We start from the raw sequence: 16829 nt of genomic DNA, 5'->3' as shown, positions 1-16829 counted from the left end.
CCAGGATAACTGACCGGTTCTACTGGCCAGGGGTTAAAAGATATTGTGCATCTTGTCCCGTTTGCCAGTTAACTGCCCCAGTGCCCCACTATAGAAGCCCTCTGGTACCCTTGCCAATTATTGAGGTTCCATTCGAACGGATCGTTATGGATCTCGTGGGACCCCTGGTAAAATCGGCAAGAGGGCACCAGTATATATTAGTCATCCTAGACTATGCAACCAGGTACCCAGAAGCAGTTCCTTTGAGGAAAACTTCCTCTAAAGCCATTGCCCGAGAACTATTTCAGATGTTTTCGCAAACTGGTTTTCCTAAAGAGATATTAACAGACCAGGGCACCCCTTTTATGTCAAAGGTGATGGCGGACCTGTGCAAACTGTTCCAAATTAAGCAGTTGCGGACTGCCGTCTATCACCCGAAGACTGATGGCCTAGTGGAGAGGTTTAATAAAACTTTGAAGACCATGCTCAAAAGAGTCGTCCAGAAGGATGGGAAGGATTGGGATATGTTTCTCCCTGCCCTTTTGTTTGCCATCCGGGAGGTTCCACAAGCATCCACGGGCTTCTCCCCATTTGAGCTAGTGTATGGGCGACGGCCTCGGGGGTTGCTGGATCTGGTAAAAGAAACGTGGGAAAGTGAATCCTCCCCACACAAAACCATAGTAGAGCATATCTCTCAAATGCGAGAGAGGGTGGCTAAGGTGATGCCGCTGGTGAGGGAGCACATGCAGAGGGCTCAGGGAGCCCAAAGAAGGGTGTATAACCGGTCTGCGAAAGTCAGACAGTTTCAAGTAGGAGACCGGGTGGCTGTCCTAATACCTAGAGTGAAGAGCAAATTCTTGGCCAAGTGGCAAGGTCCATTTGAGATAGTGGAAAAAGTGGGGGAGATAAACTACAAGGTACACCAGCCAGGGAAAAGGAAACCATACCAGATCTACCACGTGAATTTGTTGAAACCCTGGAGAGACAGACACCAGGTATCCGCGGTGGTAGCGGTACAGTCAGGAGACCATGCAGGGATCGACCTGGTGCAGGTGGCTGCTACCTTAACTAGACCCCAAACCCAGCAAGCAAAGGAATTTCTTCAAAGAAATAGGGACATGTTTTCAGGGTTGCCAGGACTCACCAATGTCATCGAGCACGACATTGTAACTGACCCCAAGGTAAAAGTGCGGTTAAAGCCTTACCGTATCCCAGAAGCTCATAGAGTGGCGGTGTCTGAAGAGGTGAAAAGAATGCTCGAGCTTGATGTCATTGAGGAATCGCAGAGCGAGTGGTCGAGTCCAATCGTGTTGGTACCCAAACCCAACGGCACTCTTCGCTTCTGTAATGATTTTAGAAAACTGAATGAAATCTCCAAGTTTGATGCTTATCCCATGCCACGGGTAGATGAGCTCATTGAGAGGTTGGGGCCTGCCAGGTATATTACCATGCTGGACCTCACAAAAGGGTACTGGCAGATTCCCCTGACTAAGGAAGCTAGGGAGAAAACTGCCTTCTCTACCCCGGAAGGCCACTTCCAGTACAAACGAATGCCGTTTGGTTTACACTCTGCCCCCGCTACATTCCAAAGGGCCATGGACAAAACTTTGCGTCCTCATCAGCGGTACGCTTCGGTTTATTTGGATGACATCGTCATCTTCAGCCCTGATTGGGAGTCACATCTTCCCTGAGTCCAGGCAGTCATAGACTCCCTGAGAAGAGCAGGATTCACCATAAACCCAGAAAAATGTGCAGTTGGGGTGGAGGAAGCCAAGTACCTAGGGTACATTGTGGGTAGAGGGTTGGTAAAGCCCCAAATGAGCAAGGTGAAAGCCATACAGGACTGGCCCCGTCCCCTAACCAAGAAGCAGGTCAGAGCGTTTTTGGGCATAGTTGGCTACTACCGGAGGTTTATACCCAACTTTGCCACCATTGCTGCTCCCTTGACTGACCTGACCAAAGGCAGAAAGTCAGTGATGAAAAAATGGAATAACGATGCCGAAAAAGCTTTTCAGAAGCTTAAGACGGCATTGTGCCAGGATCCGGTGCTTGTTGCTCCAGACTTTAATAAGGATTTTGTAGTACAGACAGACGCTTCAAATGAGGGGTTAGGAGCAGTCCTGTCGCAGGTAATCAACGGGGAAGAGCACCCCGTCGTTTTCCTGAGTAGAAAGCTGACGGCAGCGGAGAAAAACTATGCGGTGGTAGAGCGGGAGTGTCTTGCCATTAAGTGGGCCTTGGACTCCTTGCGGTATTTCCTCCTAAGGTTTCGCCTGGTATCCGACCACGCCCCGCTGACCTGGATGAGGCAAAATAAACACACGAATGCTAGAGTAACAAGGTGGTTCCTGTCTCTCCAGGAGTTCAATTTTGTGGTGGAGCATAGACCTGGGAGACTACATCAGAATGCTGATGCCCTCTCTCCGGGTCCACTGTATGTTGTCAAATGGTGCCTCCAACACCTCCGCGTTGAGGCAGAGGGGGGGGGATATGTACAGGACGCCAAGGTTGGGTCCTGGACGGGTACTATGTGGCGCCTATATTCGGGATGTGGTCCCTTTAAGGGTATCATGGTAGGCCTCAGGGGGGGTCACCCAAAAATGGGTGATGGATTCCGGGTATAGTTTTCGGGAGAAGACTGATTCGCGGTCCTCTCTATATTTCTAATGCCGCGTACACACGGGCAGACTGTATGGCCTACTTAGTCCGCCGAAACACATTTCAGCAGACAGTCCGCTCGTGTGTGGGCTTCAGAGGACTTTTTCAGCGTGCAGTCTGGCGTACTAAGTATTTCGGATTTTTGGAAATTCTGTCCGTCGTACTTTGGTTTCAGCGGACAATCCGCTCGTCAGTAGGCTAGTTCGACGGACTAAGAATGGCGCATGCTCAAAAAGGATTTACACGGCGGAAAGGTGCTTTGCTGTGTATTGGACTTCCTATTTCTAGTCCCGTCGTACGTGCTGTACACGTCATCGCGCAAGCTTTCGTCGGACTGTTTGGCTATCCGTGTGTGGTCAAGTCCGTTCAGTGGAAAGTATGACAGACTGTCCGTCGGATTGTATGACGGACTAAGTATGCCATACAATCCGCTCGTGTGTACGCGGCATAAGAGAGATAGTTGGGACCCGGAATTTGGGAGGCTCTAAAGTGACATTTGGGTGGGAAAGAGCCTCCCTCCCTGACCACAGGGATTTGGCCCACAGGGGGTTAACGGCCTCCAGGAAGACAGACAGCCCATAAGACAGGAAGTGGACAGAGAGGTGGTGGTGAGGAGAAGAAGGAGATGAACACCTGTCTGAGGAGCTGTCTGGCTGTGTTGTTATATTTGCTGTTTGCTGTGTTTTGGAGGCTGCAAAAAGATCTCTGCAAGGACTCTTTTTGGTGAAGACCTTTTTACAGAACTGTAGGTGCTTTTCTTTTTGTATTATTTTGTGCTGAAGACAAGCGGACTTTAATTTACGTTTTTTTATGCTGGAGAAAAGCTTTATTTTTGATTTATTCATAAATAAATATATTTTGGTTTCACCTGACAACGGTTTATGCACTTAATCCCGCGGAGCTAGTATCCCCAAACTTCACAATATATATATATATATATATATATATAGATATATATATATATATAAAAATAAGATCTTTACTTTAATTTTCTTTTTACAATCACTTTAACTATTGGCACTTCTAAAACCCGCAATCTTACTTTGGATAGGAAGAATCTCCAAGACCCAGAATAGCATAATCCATCCGACATAGGGAATTCTGAGGAAGATTTCTACGGAAAATAAACCTCCAGAAGTTCTGAAATGAGACGGCTGATAAGATAGGCAAAAAATTGGCAACAACAGGTTAAATAGTAAGTTGATGGACTTCAAAATTAAAAAAGTTTCCTCTCCTTTCATTCATTATTGCCATTGCAATATTGTAAAGATTATTTTTTTCCGAAAGCAAAGCCCTGTAATTTTTAGGTTGTTGTGTGGCATTAACATGTTTAACCACCTCAATACTGGGCACTTTCACCCCCTTCCTGCCCAAGCCATTTTTCAGCTTTCAGTGCTGTTGCACTTTGAATGACAATTGCGTGGTCATACAACACTGTACTCAAATACAATTTTTATAATTTTTTCCCCACAAATAGAGCTTTCTTTTGGTGGCATTTGATCATCTCTGCAGTTTTTATTCTTGCGCTATAAACAAAAGAAGAGGGACAAATAAAAAAAAAAAAAAAAAAAAACACAATATTGTTTACTTTTTGCTATAATTGATTGGTTTGTGCAAAAGTTATAGCGTCTACAAAATAGGGATAGATTTATAGCATTTTTATTATATTTTTACTAGTAATGGTGGCAATCTGCAATTTTTATCGTGACTGCAATATTGTGGAGGACATATCTGACACTTTTGACACATTTTTGGGACCATTCACATTTATACACCGATCTGTGCTATAAAAAACATTGATTACTGTCTAAATGTGACTGGCAGGGAAGGGGTTAACCACTAGGGGAAGATCGAGGGATTAAAATGTGTATCCTAGGAGTGATACTGACTGGGCAAGGTGACCGATCGGTGTCCCTATGTACAAGGGACACACCATCGGTCTCCTCTCCTCTGACAGGACGTGGATCTGTGTGTTTACACACACAGATCCACGGTCCTGCTCAGTTACTGGGCAATCGCGAGTGCTCAGCGGACATGAGGCCAACGGGCACGCTCATCGGGTCCCCAGTGACACGGTGGGCGCGCACACACCCCCTAGTGGCCCAGGAAGCAATCACGTCATATGACAGTGGCCCAGAACGAGAGCTGCCTCGTCCCGCTGTCATATGACAGTGGGCGGGCAGCTAGTGGTTAACATGTGGCTGGACAAAACTCACCAAGGCCGAATGTTCAAATGTCCAGCTCTGTAGCTGAGGAGACAAATGTGTAGTCACAGACACATAGCAGGAGATTTGCTAAATTAAGAGGGTGCAAAATCTGGTGCAGTTCTGCATAGAAACCAGTCATCTTAAAACTTCAGCTTGTTCAATTAGGCTTTAGCAATAAAACCTGGAAGCCGATTGGTTGCTATGCAGAACTGCACAAGATTTTGCAACCTCCACTTTTAGGTTTCATGTACACGAGACGTTGTTTAACCTCTCCTGAACAATTTAACTTGACAGCTATAAACTGGTGTCTAAAAATGTCTGTTTAGCCGCGTTTAGCCCGTGTTTGTTAAAAAAATAATTATTTTTTTGTTAAAATGAAAAAGCGTCTGTAAACAAAACGCTGCTAAACATGAGTTATCACATTTAGCAGTGTTTACAGGCTGTTACAGGCATTTGACGGTTCAAATGACTCTGAACATTTGTCTGAATCCATTTTTTTGTGTTCCAAAAAAATGTTTCTAAACTCAACTGCCTAGAAACCACTATAATGACCCTGTGTACATGTACTGATAAGATAACATAGAGGAGAGTTCAGGGGCAGCTGGGAAAAAAATGCCCAACTGCTCCTAAACGTCCGTTTACCAGCAGCAGTGTACATGAAGCCTAAGTAAATAACCCCCATAGAGGCTGATTTGTTAAAAGAAAAGAGGCTGTTTAAGGGGAACACACTTTTTACTATTCAAGCAAATATTCAATCATGCTCGAGTTGAATTAAATGAACAGTTTTTGTTAGGACATGACTGATTGATTGATTGATTGATTGATTGCTGCGAACACAGCTTGACCATATTTACCAAACTCAGGTAATGTTTGTTTTGCTACGTGAACAACCTTTACTTCTTTTATAAATAACCTGGTGTTACTGGCAAGCACATTTTAATGAACAACCTCAGGGAACGGCTATATACACATTGCATATATGGGACTAGTTACAGTGGTGTGAAAAAGTGTTTGCCCCCTTCCTCATTTCCTGTTCCTTTGCATGTTTGTCACACTTAAGTGTTTCGGAACATCAAACCAATTTAAACAATAGTCAAGGACAACACAAGTAAACACAAAATGCAATTTGTAAATGAAGGTGTTTATTATTAAAGGTGAAAAAATATCCAAACCATCATGGCCCTGTGTGAAAAAGTGATTGCCCCCCTTGTTAAAACATACTATAACTGTGGTTGTCCACACTTGAGTTCAATTTCTCTAGCCACACCCAGGCCTGATTATTGCCACACCTGTTCACAATCAAGGCATCACTTAAATAGGAGCTGCTTGACACAGTAAGGTCCACCAGAAGATCCTTAAAAGCTACACATCATGCCGAGACCCAAAGAAATTCAGGAACAATTGAGAAAGAAAGTAATTGAGATCTATCAGTCTGGAAAGGGTTATAAAGCCATTTCCAAAGCTTTGGGAATCCAGCGAACCACAGTGAGAGCCATTATCCACAAATGGCGAAGACATGGAACAGTGGTGAACCTTCCCAGGAGTGGCCGGCCGCCCAAAATTACCCCAAGAGCGCAGCGACGACTCATCCAAGAGGTCACAAAAGACCCCACAACAACGTCCAAGGAACTGCAGGCCTCACTTGCCTCAGTTAAGGTCAGCGTTCATGCCTCCACCATCAGGAAAAGACTGGGCAAAAATGGCCTGCATGGCAGAGTTCCAAGGAGAAAACCACTGCTGAGCAAAAAGAACATCAAAGCTCGTCTCAATTTCTCCACAACACATCTTGATGATCCCCAAGACTTTTGGGACAACATTCTGTGGACCGATGAGACAAAAGTGGAACTCTTTGGAAGGTGTGTGTCCAAGTATATTTGGCGTAGAAGGAACACTGCATTTCATAAAAAGAACATTATACCAACAGTAAAATATGGTGGTGGTAGTGTGATGGTCTGGGGCTGTTTTGCTGCTTCAGGACCTGGAAGACTTGCCGTGATAAAAGGAACTATGAATTCTGCTGTCTACCAAGAGATCCTGAAGGAGAATGTCCGACCATCTGTTCGTGTACTCAAGCTGAAACGAACTTGGGTTCTGCAGCAGGACAATGATCCTAAACACACCAGCAAGTCCACCACCGAATGGCTGAAGAAAAACAAAATGAAGACTTTGGAGTGGCCTAGCCAAAGTCCTGACCTGAATCCTATTGAGATGTTGTGGTATGACCTTAAAAAGGCCGTTCATGCTCGAAAACCCTCTAATGTAACTGAATTAGGACAATTCTGCAAAGATGAGTGGGCCAAAATTCCTCCAGGACGCTGTAAAAGCCTCATTGCACGTTATCGCAAACGCTTGGTTGCAGTTGTTGCTGCTAAGGGTGGCCCAACCAGTTATTAGGTTTAGGGGGCAATCACTTTTTCACACAGGGCCATGATGGTTTGGATTTTTTTTCACCTTTAATAATAAACACCTTCATTTACAAATTGCATTTTGTGTTTACTTGTGTTGTCCTTGACTATTGTTTAAATTGGTTTGATGTTCCGAAACACTTAAGTGTTACAAACATGCAAAGGAACAGGAAATGAGGAAGGGGGCAAACACTTTTTCACACCACTGTACTTGTCAAAATATCTGTAGTTCAGTTTTGTCAGTCCTGTGATCCAGGCACTCCTACCAGGCAATAAAGCCCTGTCCTGGACCTCCCTGTACACTTCAAGGAAATGAAGGAACGCAACCTGATCCAGGACAAGCCCCAGTCTGTGATTGGACAAAGAGTAGAAGAAGAGCTCTTTATGAGGCTAACCTTCTGCTCTCCCTTCCTGTGATTGTGTTCTTAAGCCCCATACACACTATCAGTTTTTCTGCTGAGTTTTTCCTTCAGGTTTACCAAAACCATGTAGTTCAAGGGCCTGCCTGATTGCATACAAATTGAAACTCCTAAGGTTTGACTTCATATTATATGGTTTTGGTAAATCTGAAGGAAAAACTCAGCAGAAAAACTGATAGTGTGTATGGGGCTTTAGAGTTAGCCGGACTGTGCAAAGCCACAGCGCCTCGTGCAGGGAATCTCAGGAGGCAAATATTAGGACTTATTCAGGTGCTAATTTTGCTTAAAAATAAATATGTTTAATTGAAAGAGAAACTGGACCAAATTGTGTTTTGTGTCTGGAGTACAGTTTAAAAAGGTTTCCAATGACTTCTAGTTTTACCGCTTGCCGACCGCCCTGGGTATATATACTGCCAGGCGGTGGCTCCTACAGGCGAAATCATGTACCTGTACGTTATCTTTACTTCCAGATTTGCGGCACGCATCATCTGCAACCAGCTTCTGCCATGATTACACAGCGAGCCAATCAGTGGGTCCAGCGGACCCAAAGTCTGCTGGGACCTGCCGATCTTTCTCGTTGTAAACAAGGTAGATCATCATTCTGTAACAAGGGAAGACAGAGAGCCTGTGTTTCCGCTAAGCAGAAACACGGATCTCTGCCTTCCCACAGTACAAGCACACCCCAGTTAGTTAGCACTCCCTAGGGACACTTTTAACCCTTTGATCACCCCTTATGGTAACCCCTTACCTGTAAGTGTCATTAGTACAGTGACAGTGCATATTTTTAGCAATGATCGCTGTATTGGTGTCACTGGTCCCCAAAAAGTGTCACAGCGTCTGATTTGTCTGCTGCAATGTTGCAGTTCCACTATAAGTCGCTAATTGCTGTCATTACTAATACAAAAATTAAAATAAAAGTTCCATACAAATATCCCATATTTTGCAGACGCTATAACTTTTTTTGCACAAACCAATCGAATTATATATATTATATACATACACACGCTTATTGGGATTTTTTTTCTTTTTACCAAAACATGTAGCAGAATACATATTGGCCTAATCTGATGAAGAAATTAGATTTTTTACATTTTTTATTGGGTATGTTTTACAGCAGAAAGTGTTTTGTTTTTTTTTTCAAAATTGTCTGTCTTTTTTTGTTTATAGCGAAAGAAAAAATGCAGAGGTGATCAAATAACACCAAAAGAAAGCTCTATTTGTGGGGGGGGAGACATCAATTTTAATTCAGTACAGTGTCGCACAACTGCATAATTGTCAGTTAAAGCAACGCAGTGCCGAATCGCATAAAACGGCCTGGTCATAAAGGGGGTAAACCTTCCACAGTTGAAGTGCTTAAAATAATGTTTGTTTGTTTTTTGGGATATACCAACAAGACACTTACCTTCATATTATCTGGTGGGTCACCTTGCCCTGTTGTTGCACAGACAAAGATGACAAGCGTTTCATGAATGAGATTTACCTGCAGAAAATGATAAGTATCATTGCGAGAACAAAAATATTGGAGATAAGTAAGATATATCGAAGCATAAAAAAAAAGCAGCAGGAGAAAGGAAAGCCATACAAGGTTACATTTTTCTTGTTTGATATGCCCCTCTGTCTCTATAAACTGATATATATATATATATATATATACACACACACACATACATACATACATACATACATACATACATAGAGACAAAGGAGCAGATCAAACAAGCAAAATGTAACCTTGTATGGCTTTCCTTTCTCCTGCTGCTTTTTTAATGAGATATATATAAAAAATATATACACACATGCCGGTCAGTCATATCTTTATGACCACTGACAGGTTAAGTGAATGACATTGATTATCTCATTACAATGATATCTGAAATTTGGTGGGATATATTAAGTGAACAGGTTGCCCATGAAGTTGATGTGTTAAAAGCAGAAAAAATGGGCATCACAATTTGTTGTGTATGAGGCTGCGTGGCTGCAGACCCATCAGAGTGCCCATGCAGATCCATGTCCACAGCCAAAAGCACCTGCAAATGAGTATCAGAAGTGGACTACAGAGCAATGGAAGAAGGTGGCCTGTTCTGATCAATCACATTTTCTTTTACATCATGTGGATGGCTGAGTGCGTGTGTCCTTTTCCTGGGCAGGAGATGGGAAGAACGCAAGCTGGATGCTTTGGGCAATGTTCTGCTGGGAAACCTTGCGTCCTGCCATTCATGTGGATGTTACTTTGACATGTACCACCTTCCTATACATTGTTTCTGACCTAGTACACCCCTTCATGGAAACAGTTTTCCCTGAAGGCAGTGGCCTCTTTCATCAGGATAACATGCCATGCCACGCTGAAAAAATGGTTCAAGAATGATTCAGGAACACAATGAGTTTGAGGTTTTGACTTGGCCTTCAAATTCTCCAAATCTCAATTCAATCGAGCCTCTATGGGATATAGAAAATTGAAGAAAGCAGCTGAACGGCATGGTGATGAAAGATACAGACAGGCTAACGCATTTCACATCAATATAGATGCTTAATCATAGCTGGTGACCATACTCAAGACTGCAAATATTTATTTCACTATAAATATTTTCAGTCTGAGTATGGTCACCATCTATAATTAAGCATTTATATTGATGTGAAACACGTTAGTCTGTCTGTACCTTTCATCACCATGATGTAAGAGATTTTGGATCTTCTACACTGTTTTGCCACACATAAAAGGTGTTATTCGGAGTGCAGCCTTTCAGCTGTTTTCTTCCATTTTCTACACCATTGCAGAGCCTGCACCTAAAGTTGTGAGTGGGGAGGGCAGTTATTAAAGACACTAACATACTTGGAGTGGCATCACTACCAAATATTTTAGACTGAACCTCTGTGGGATGTGCTGGGAAAACAAGCTAATCCTCACAAATTACAGTATCCAAAGGATCTGCTATTGAGAGTTTGGTGCTAGAGACCCCAGCATGAAATGCAATAGGATTGCACAAAGAACTAATTAGTTGTCCAGAATGTTTTGACCAGCCATAGCCAATCACAAGACTGACTGATCTATGTGATGGTGAAAACCCTCAAAACCTGGGAGAACCTTCACAGAGTAAGCACCATATCACCTGTATTACAGAATTCGCTGAACAGAAAAACGTTTGTTGCAAGAAGTAACTGGTGTACCTTCGCTCACCCTCCACCAGGTGTCAGTCACAGTGCACAATAAAAGCACTGTTATATACTATTTCATGTAGAACAGGGATATGCAATTAGTGGACCTCCAGCTGTTGCAGAACTACAAGTCTCATGAGGCACAGCAAGAGTCTGACAGCCACAAGCATGACACCGAGAGGCAGAGGCATGATGGGACTTGTAGTTTTGCAACAGCTGGAGGTCCGCTACTTGCATATCCCTGATGTAGAATGTTTTTGTTTGGACTCCCTTGGCATGTGATATCAGGACTGCGATATGGAATATTCTAAGAAACGTGTCTTTGGAAACATTCAGATTTCTGTAACATGCCTACCACATCAAAGATGATCTGAGTACATTTCATTGTTAGAAGGAAGTTGCTGCCTCCCTCTCCCCGGTATGATATCAGGATTCAGCACTAACCACGCTGTAGCTATCTAAAGCCTCCACTCTGCAGGCAAAGTGTCTGCGCCGGGCTTCTCTACCAATCCTGTCCGCCATGTCCTCTGCTGTCCCCGTCTGACTTCCAAAGAGTACCAGGATCTTCCTCTCCGCCATCTGAGGTGCCGGGAAATAAGAAATACAGTTACAGAGAACAGTTATTTATGGAGGGGGGGGGGGGGTCTATTATAACAGAAAAGTGTATGTCTGCATTAATTTATGTGTGTGCCCACAAAGCTGCACCCCCACCCCCCACGTTACCCTTCTCCCCACTCCTGTTCTCAAGTCTCCCCATTCTGTCTCCCTCTCCTCTTGCACCCCCCATTCTTCTCTAGTGCCCCCTTCACTCTGTCCCATTCTTCTCTTGTCCCTCCTTGTGTCCCCTTCCTCCAGCTCAGTCTTCTCTCCCTCCCCCCTTCCTCCTGTACTCGTTTCCCTTTCACCAGGTTTATTCTCCTCCCCCCACCACCTTACTCTTCCCTTGTTACACATCTCCCTCTACCTGTCCCATTCTCTCCTTGTCCCTTACCTGTCCCCCTGACCCCTCCATACCGCACACACTCAGTACACTCAGGATGAAACTGGCCCCTCCCCCTGCACAACCACAGACCTCACCGCCCGGCGCGCTCAGATGACGTAGATAGCCGGTGATGGCGGAAGTGAGAGGAGAGAGGAGCAGGGCGAATCTGCATATCGGTGAGAAGGAATATTGCGGTGTACCCGCAGAGTTCCTGTATTGCTGTCAGTGCAGTAATGTATAGAGGGAGAGTTCCTCGCTGTACAGGCAGGATGTGCTCAATGGTGGGGTATGCCAGTGTGCCTCCCCCCCGTGTGCCCTCCAACCCCCCCCCCGACCAGTGTGCCCTCCTATCCCCCCCCCCCCCCCCGACCAGTGTGCCCTCCTATCCCCCCCCCCCCGACCAGTGTGCCCTCCTATCCCCCCCCCCCCGACCAGTGTGCCCTCCTATTCCCCCCCCCCCGACCAGTGTGCCCTCCTATTCCCCCCCCCCCGACCAGTGTGCCCTCCTATTCCCCCCCCCCGACCAGTGTACCCTCCTATTTCCCCCCCCCCCGACCAGTGTACCCTCCTATTCCCCCCCCCCCGACCATATTCCCCCCCCCCCCCGACCAGTGTGCCCTCCTATTTCCCCCTCCCCGCCCCGACCAGTGTGCCTTCCTCCCCATCATAAGGATGAGTTGCGGAGTGTTTGCATGGTCCACGTGCAGAGCCCACCAGGAAGTCGGCTCTAATCACAGGCAGTGAGACATTCCCCCGATGTGCGGCTGCAGAGATCTTGCAATGTCTCACTGCCTGTGATTAGCGCTGCGCCGACTTCCTGACAGGCTCAGCATGTGGAGTGTGTGAACACGCCGGAGCTCATCTTTCCTCCCCGACCAGCTCCTACGCGGCCAGTGTACGTTCCTCCCTCAGCACACAGTGGTGGAGCTTTACTAACACTGGAGAGTGCAAAATCTGGTGCAGCTCTTCATAGAAACCAATCAGCTTCCAGATTGTATTGCCAAAGCTTAATTGAACAAGCTGAAGTGGGAAGCCGATTGGCTGCTGTGCACAGCTGGACCACATTTTGCACTTTATAGTTTTATTAAGGCTCCATTCATACTTGTGCGACTTGTCGTGCAACTTTGGACACATAGTCGCATTTCAAGTCACAGCTCATTGTTTTTAATCGCACCCAAGCGGTGCGATCTAGAAAAGGTGCCTGCACAAATTTGATGCAACTTTTGATGCTGGGGAGTGTAAAGTTGGATCCAGGTCGCAATGCAAGTCGTGTGACCTTATCTCTGCAGCCACGCATCGAAACAATGTCTCACTGCTTGTGATTAGCACTCCGCAATGCCGACTTCCTGGCGGGCTCTGCACATGCTGTTTGCGAACATGCCTGAGCTCATCCTTACCATGCATCCACATGTAGGCAGTCCCATTCATGTCAATTGGGACATACAGTAGCAGCTGCACAGACAAAGCCACTGGTCCCAGTCTGACAGCCACATGGGGGTGAGTGTCCTTAAACACACACTGTCTGTTTGGGAGCACACACCCGCACAGATGTCAAATTGGGACCAGTGGCTGTGTTCAGACAATCTACTGTCATGGTTTATCTTTTGCAGCTTGCTTTGTCACTTCCAACCTACCTGCTTATTAGGCCAGTCTTTCTCAACCTTTTTTCAGTCAAGGCACCCTTTATGGACAATCTCAAGGCGCCCCATTCTAAAATGTAAAAACTATTTTAATCGTTTTACATAATGCAGCAACATCTAGGGTTGTCCTGATACCACTTATTTTAGGACCGTACAGGTACCGATACTTTTTATTTATTTATTTTTTAATTTTTTATGTCATGTGACAGTGGCACTAATATGTAGCACTGATGACATGTGGATTGTGTCCGTTTTTTATTTTTATAAAAAAAAAATTTTTTACAATTTAATTTTTTTTTACAATGCTTTCTTTTTTTGGGGTGACGATGTCAGTGTGTTTTTTCATTTATTTGTTAATTTTACAATTTAACCTTTTTAATATTTATTACAATTCTTCTTTTTTATTATTTTTATTTTCTATTTTTTTTATTAGCCCTGATTGGGGGGGGGGGGGGGCTTTGGTGAGATATCAGGGGTCTTAACAGACCCCTGACATCTCCATTTTGAGACAGGGAAAGGGACTGAGGACAGAGATTTCCCAGTCCCTTTCTCTGCAGCCTCAGCTGCACTGACAGGGGCTCCTCTCCATTCATAAACTGAAGCATCATAAACACATTTTACAATGCTCAGTGACAGTTATTAATGAACAGAGTCAGTGATCATTTACATATTTACCAACTCCTTCCTCCACTCTTCATCCTGACAAATTAAGGACAGAGGGGACTGGAGGAGGATATGGGGGACAGTTAGGGGTGATCTGTGTGGTGCTGGGGAGGAGTTAGTTACAATCATCGATCTCCCTGTATCAGATTTTTAAGCAGCTGAAAGCCGCAGGAGGGAGAGTAGGAGAAGCGGCTGTTGGCTGCTTTATTGAAATCTATACAGGGAGATCAGTGATTGTAACTCCTCCCCAGCACCGAACCGATCACCCTGACTATCCAGGTATCAGATTGAGCATCAGAGTATTTGCCCGAGTACAAGTACTCGGGCAAACGCTCGGTATCGGTGCAACCCTATCAACATCCACATAAAGTAGGACACCCAATGTTAGACGTGATTTATTATTCCAAAGCAAATACACTTTTGCAAACTGGTACTGACTAGTATCCCAATGTTGCTTTTCTCCATCAGTGAGCTAATGTGACCCCAATGCTAATGGAGAGGGGCAGAAGAGGGGGATACAAGGATGCTGTGCAGGTGACTGACATCTTCTTTATCCACTGATGATGCCATTGGTCATTAGGACGCCGGCAGCTGGAAGGTTGTAATGGTGCACAATGAAAACCTGTGGCTTTGTGTAACTAAAAGGTAGCCTTCATCTGCACGCTGGCTTGTATATGCGATTTTTGGGTATTTTGCCAAGGTGCCCCTGAAGAAAGCTCAAGGCACCCCAGTTGAAAAAGGCTGTGTTAGACAATGTTAATTACCTATGACCATGTAGCGGGAAGTGATAAAGCTGAACCAGGAACTAGTACATTCATTTTTATGGCTTTTCAGTGTGGCAGCGTTTTATGTCCCATAAGACCAACTGTGCAGAATTCCAAACCTTTGGCAGGAAAAATAGTGAACATGTTTGTATTTTTTTCCCTGAAATCCCCAGGATTGCCTCCCCAGAGTTGCACCATTTGTATGATATATTAGCGGAGATGCTCATATTAGGTTTATTGTCTTCTTAGGTTCACCACTGACCTGAACACCAGACCGGCACCGTTTTCCAATGCTGAAGTCAGAGAGGCCGTTTTTCTGATCCAGCGCCATGCTGTTCTCCTTGCGGGAGCTGGTCCAATGGCTGGGGTTTGCCCAGTTTGAGATCTTCATCCACATCTTGGCCTTGCTGATATTCACCGTCCTGCTGGCCATCAAAGTGGATGGGCTGGTCCTCAGCCTAGGGTGGTGGAACGTCTTTATCCCTCTTTTTGCTGCCGATGGACTGAGCACCTATTTCACTGCCATCGTCACCGTGCGGCTGTTCCAGGAAGGAGAGAAGCGTCAGGCTGTCCTGCGACTCTTCTGGATCCTCACTATTCTCAGCCTCAAGTTTGTCTTTGAAATGCTGCTATGCCAAAAGCTGGTGGAGCAGGCCAAGGAACTATGGTTTGGACTCATCATGTCTCCCATCTTCATTCTTCTTCAGCTGCTCATGATCCGAGCTTGTAGAGTCAATTAAATGGGAGAAACACAGTTGTATTATATTGTTCCTCTCCTCTAGTATCTTTTCCTGTATGTTTATTTATTTATTAAAACCTTAACTATAGGATCACACGAAATTTGCTTTTTTTTTTTCATCTGCTTGTTCACATAAAATGTATTAAATGTGAGAGTGAGTTCCCCATAGGAATGAGTGGAGACTGTGGTGGAAAGAGGCGGCTGTATAATACAGATGGGGCCACATTGCCAGACTCTTGACAGGTCCGAGACAGCTGAGTATATGACTTGGGAGGGGTGGGCACCTCAATAAGTGTTAAATGACAAGTTCACCTTTTAACAAAAAAAAATAATAAATGCACATTTTTTGCAGGTAAAAAAATTAGCATTTAAATGTTTGTTTTAGGGGCCCAGAAAGCATTGCACCAGCAATAAGCAGGACTCCTGCAGACTGTCACTGTAAGCTGTCATACGATCAGGCAGTTTTGCACTGACAGGAAGAATCGTTGACCTACTGGAGCGCTCAACAACACTGTGGTAGTTCATTGGAAACTACAAGCTGACAGCCACAAAGAATGTCGGTACTTGTAGTTCATTGATTCACAGGGATCTATAAATCAATGATGAGGCCGCGTAGGCGGAGCCCCGCACGGCCGTGCTCTCTTTGAATTGTGGCAGAGAGTGCAGGGAGAATCTCTGGCTTGCTGCCACGGAGAGGAAGGGGGTCTGATGCTTAACATTTTATGAGTTGCACCTTTAAATATGAGCGTAACATGTTTAAAAATGTGATCTTATCCTTTAACTGTACCTTAAATCTGAATTCCAGGCAGATACTTAAATACTTTTTTTTTTTTTATCAGAAATATTACTTGCATTTTAAAGTGGAACAACACTGCATCTGAGCACCAAAAACACTAATTCATTTTTAATATTTAATACAAACTCCCCCATCCATCCATGTCTCTATGCATTATTTTGCTAAGAAGTCACTTTTGAAAAACGCCACCTAATATTTCTGGCCATCTTCAGTATGGGCAGATAATTCATGTAACATTTACTTTCTGAAATCCACCTGCCCTTAACTCAGGCATGCAGACAAGATGGTGTGCTTAGCTGAGAAAACCCCTCCTTCCCTCCTGAAGACTCCTGGGATGTATGACCTAATTTGCCTAGGCATGGAAACCAGGAAGTAACTGAAGACATGTTTAAAAAAAAAAACTAGAGGTGCACCGAATAGACAT

At 44.7% G+C, this 16829-nt stretch overlaps 2 protein-coding genes across 5 annotated transcripts in view; one reads left to right on the top strand and one right to left on the bottom strand.

Annotated features, from left to right (window-relative positions):
• The window catches only part of NDOR1 (NADPH dependent diflavin oxidoreductase 1), a 43663-nt gene extending 31717 nt beyond the window's left edge, over window positions 1-11946 (bottom strand). The window contains exons 1-4 of one of the 4 annotated variants that reach the window (XM_077475871.1): window positions 11813-11946; window positions 11266-11400; window positions 9071-9148; window positions 3680-3777 (exon numbers count right to left, since the gene is read on the bottom strand). In XM_077475871.1, the coding sequence (XP_077331997.1) occupies window positions 3680-3777; window positions 9071-9148; window positions 11266-11400; window positions 11813-11833 (332 nt within the window). In that variant the 5' untranslated portion in view covers window positions 11834-11946. The other 3 variants (XM_077475880.1, XM_077475890.1, XM_077475899.1) reach the window with 3 other exon arrangements.
• Window positions 11853-15710, top strand: TMEM203 (transmembrane protein 203). Its single transcript, XM_077475912.1, has 2 exons — window positions 11853-11979; window positions 15120-15710. Exon 2 carries the CDS (start codon window positions 15200-15202, stop codon window positions 15608-15610), a length of 411 nt encoding a protein of 136 aa, XP_077332038.1. The 5' UTR covers window positions 11853-11979; window positions 15120-15199; the 3' UTR covers window positions 15611-15710.
• The last annotated feature ends 1119 nt before the right edge of the window (window positions 15711-16829 follow it).

The sequence above is a fragment of the Lithobates pipiens genome, unplaced genomic scaffold, assembly GCF_037356315.1.
Source record: "Lithobates pipiens isolate NorthernLeopardFrog02 unplaced genomic scaffold, aLitPip1_a1.2 Scaffold_1, whole genome shotgun sequence".
NCBI lineage: Eukaryota > Metazoa > Chordata > Amphibia > Anura > Ranidae > Lithobates > Lithobates pipiens.
This window is presented reverse-complemented; position numbering and strand designations above follow the sequence as displayed.

Coding starts and splice junctions, on each gene's coding strand:
- TMEM203 (XM_077475912.1), top strand. CDS start 15,200: ATGCTGTTCTCCTTGCGGGAGCTGGTCCAATGGCTGGGGTTTGCCCAG.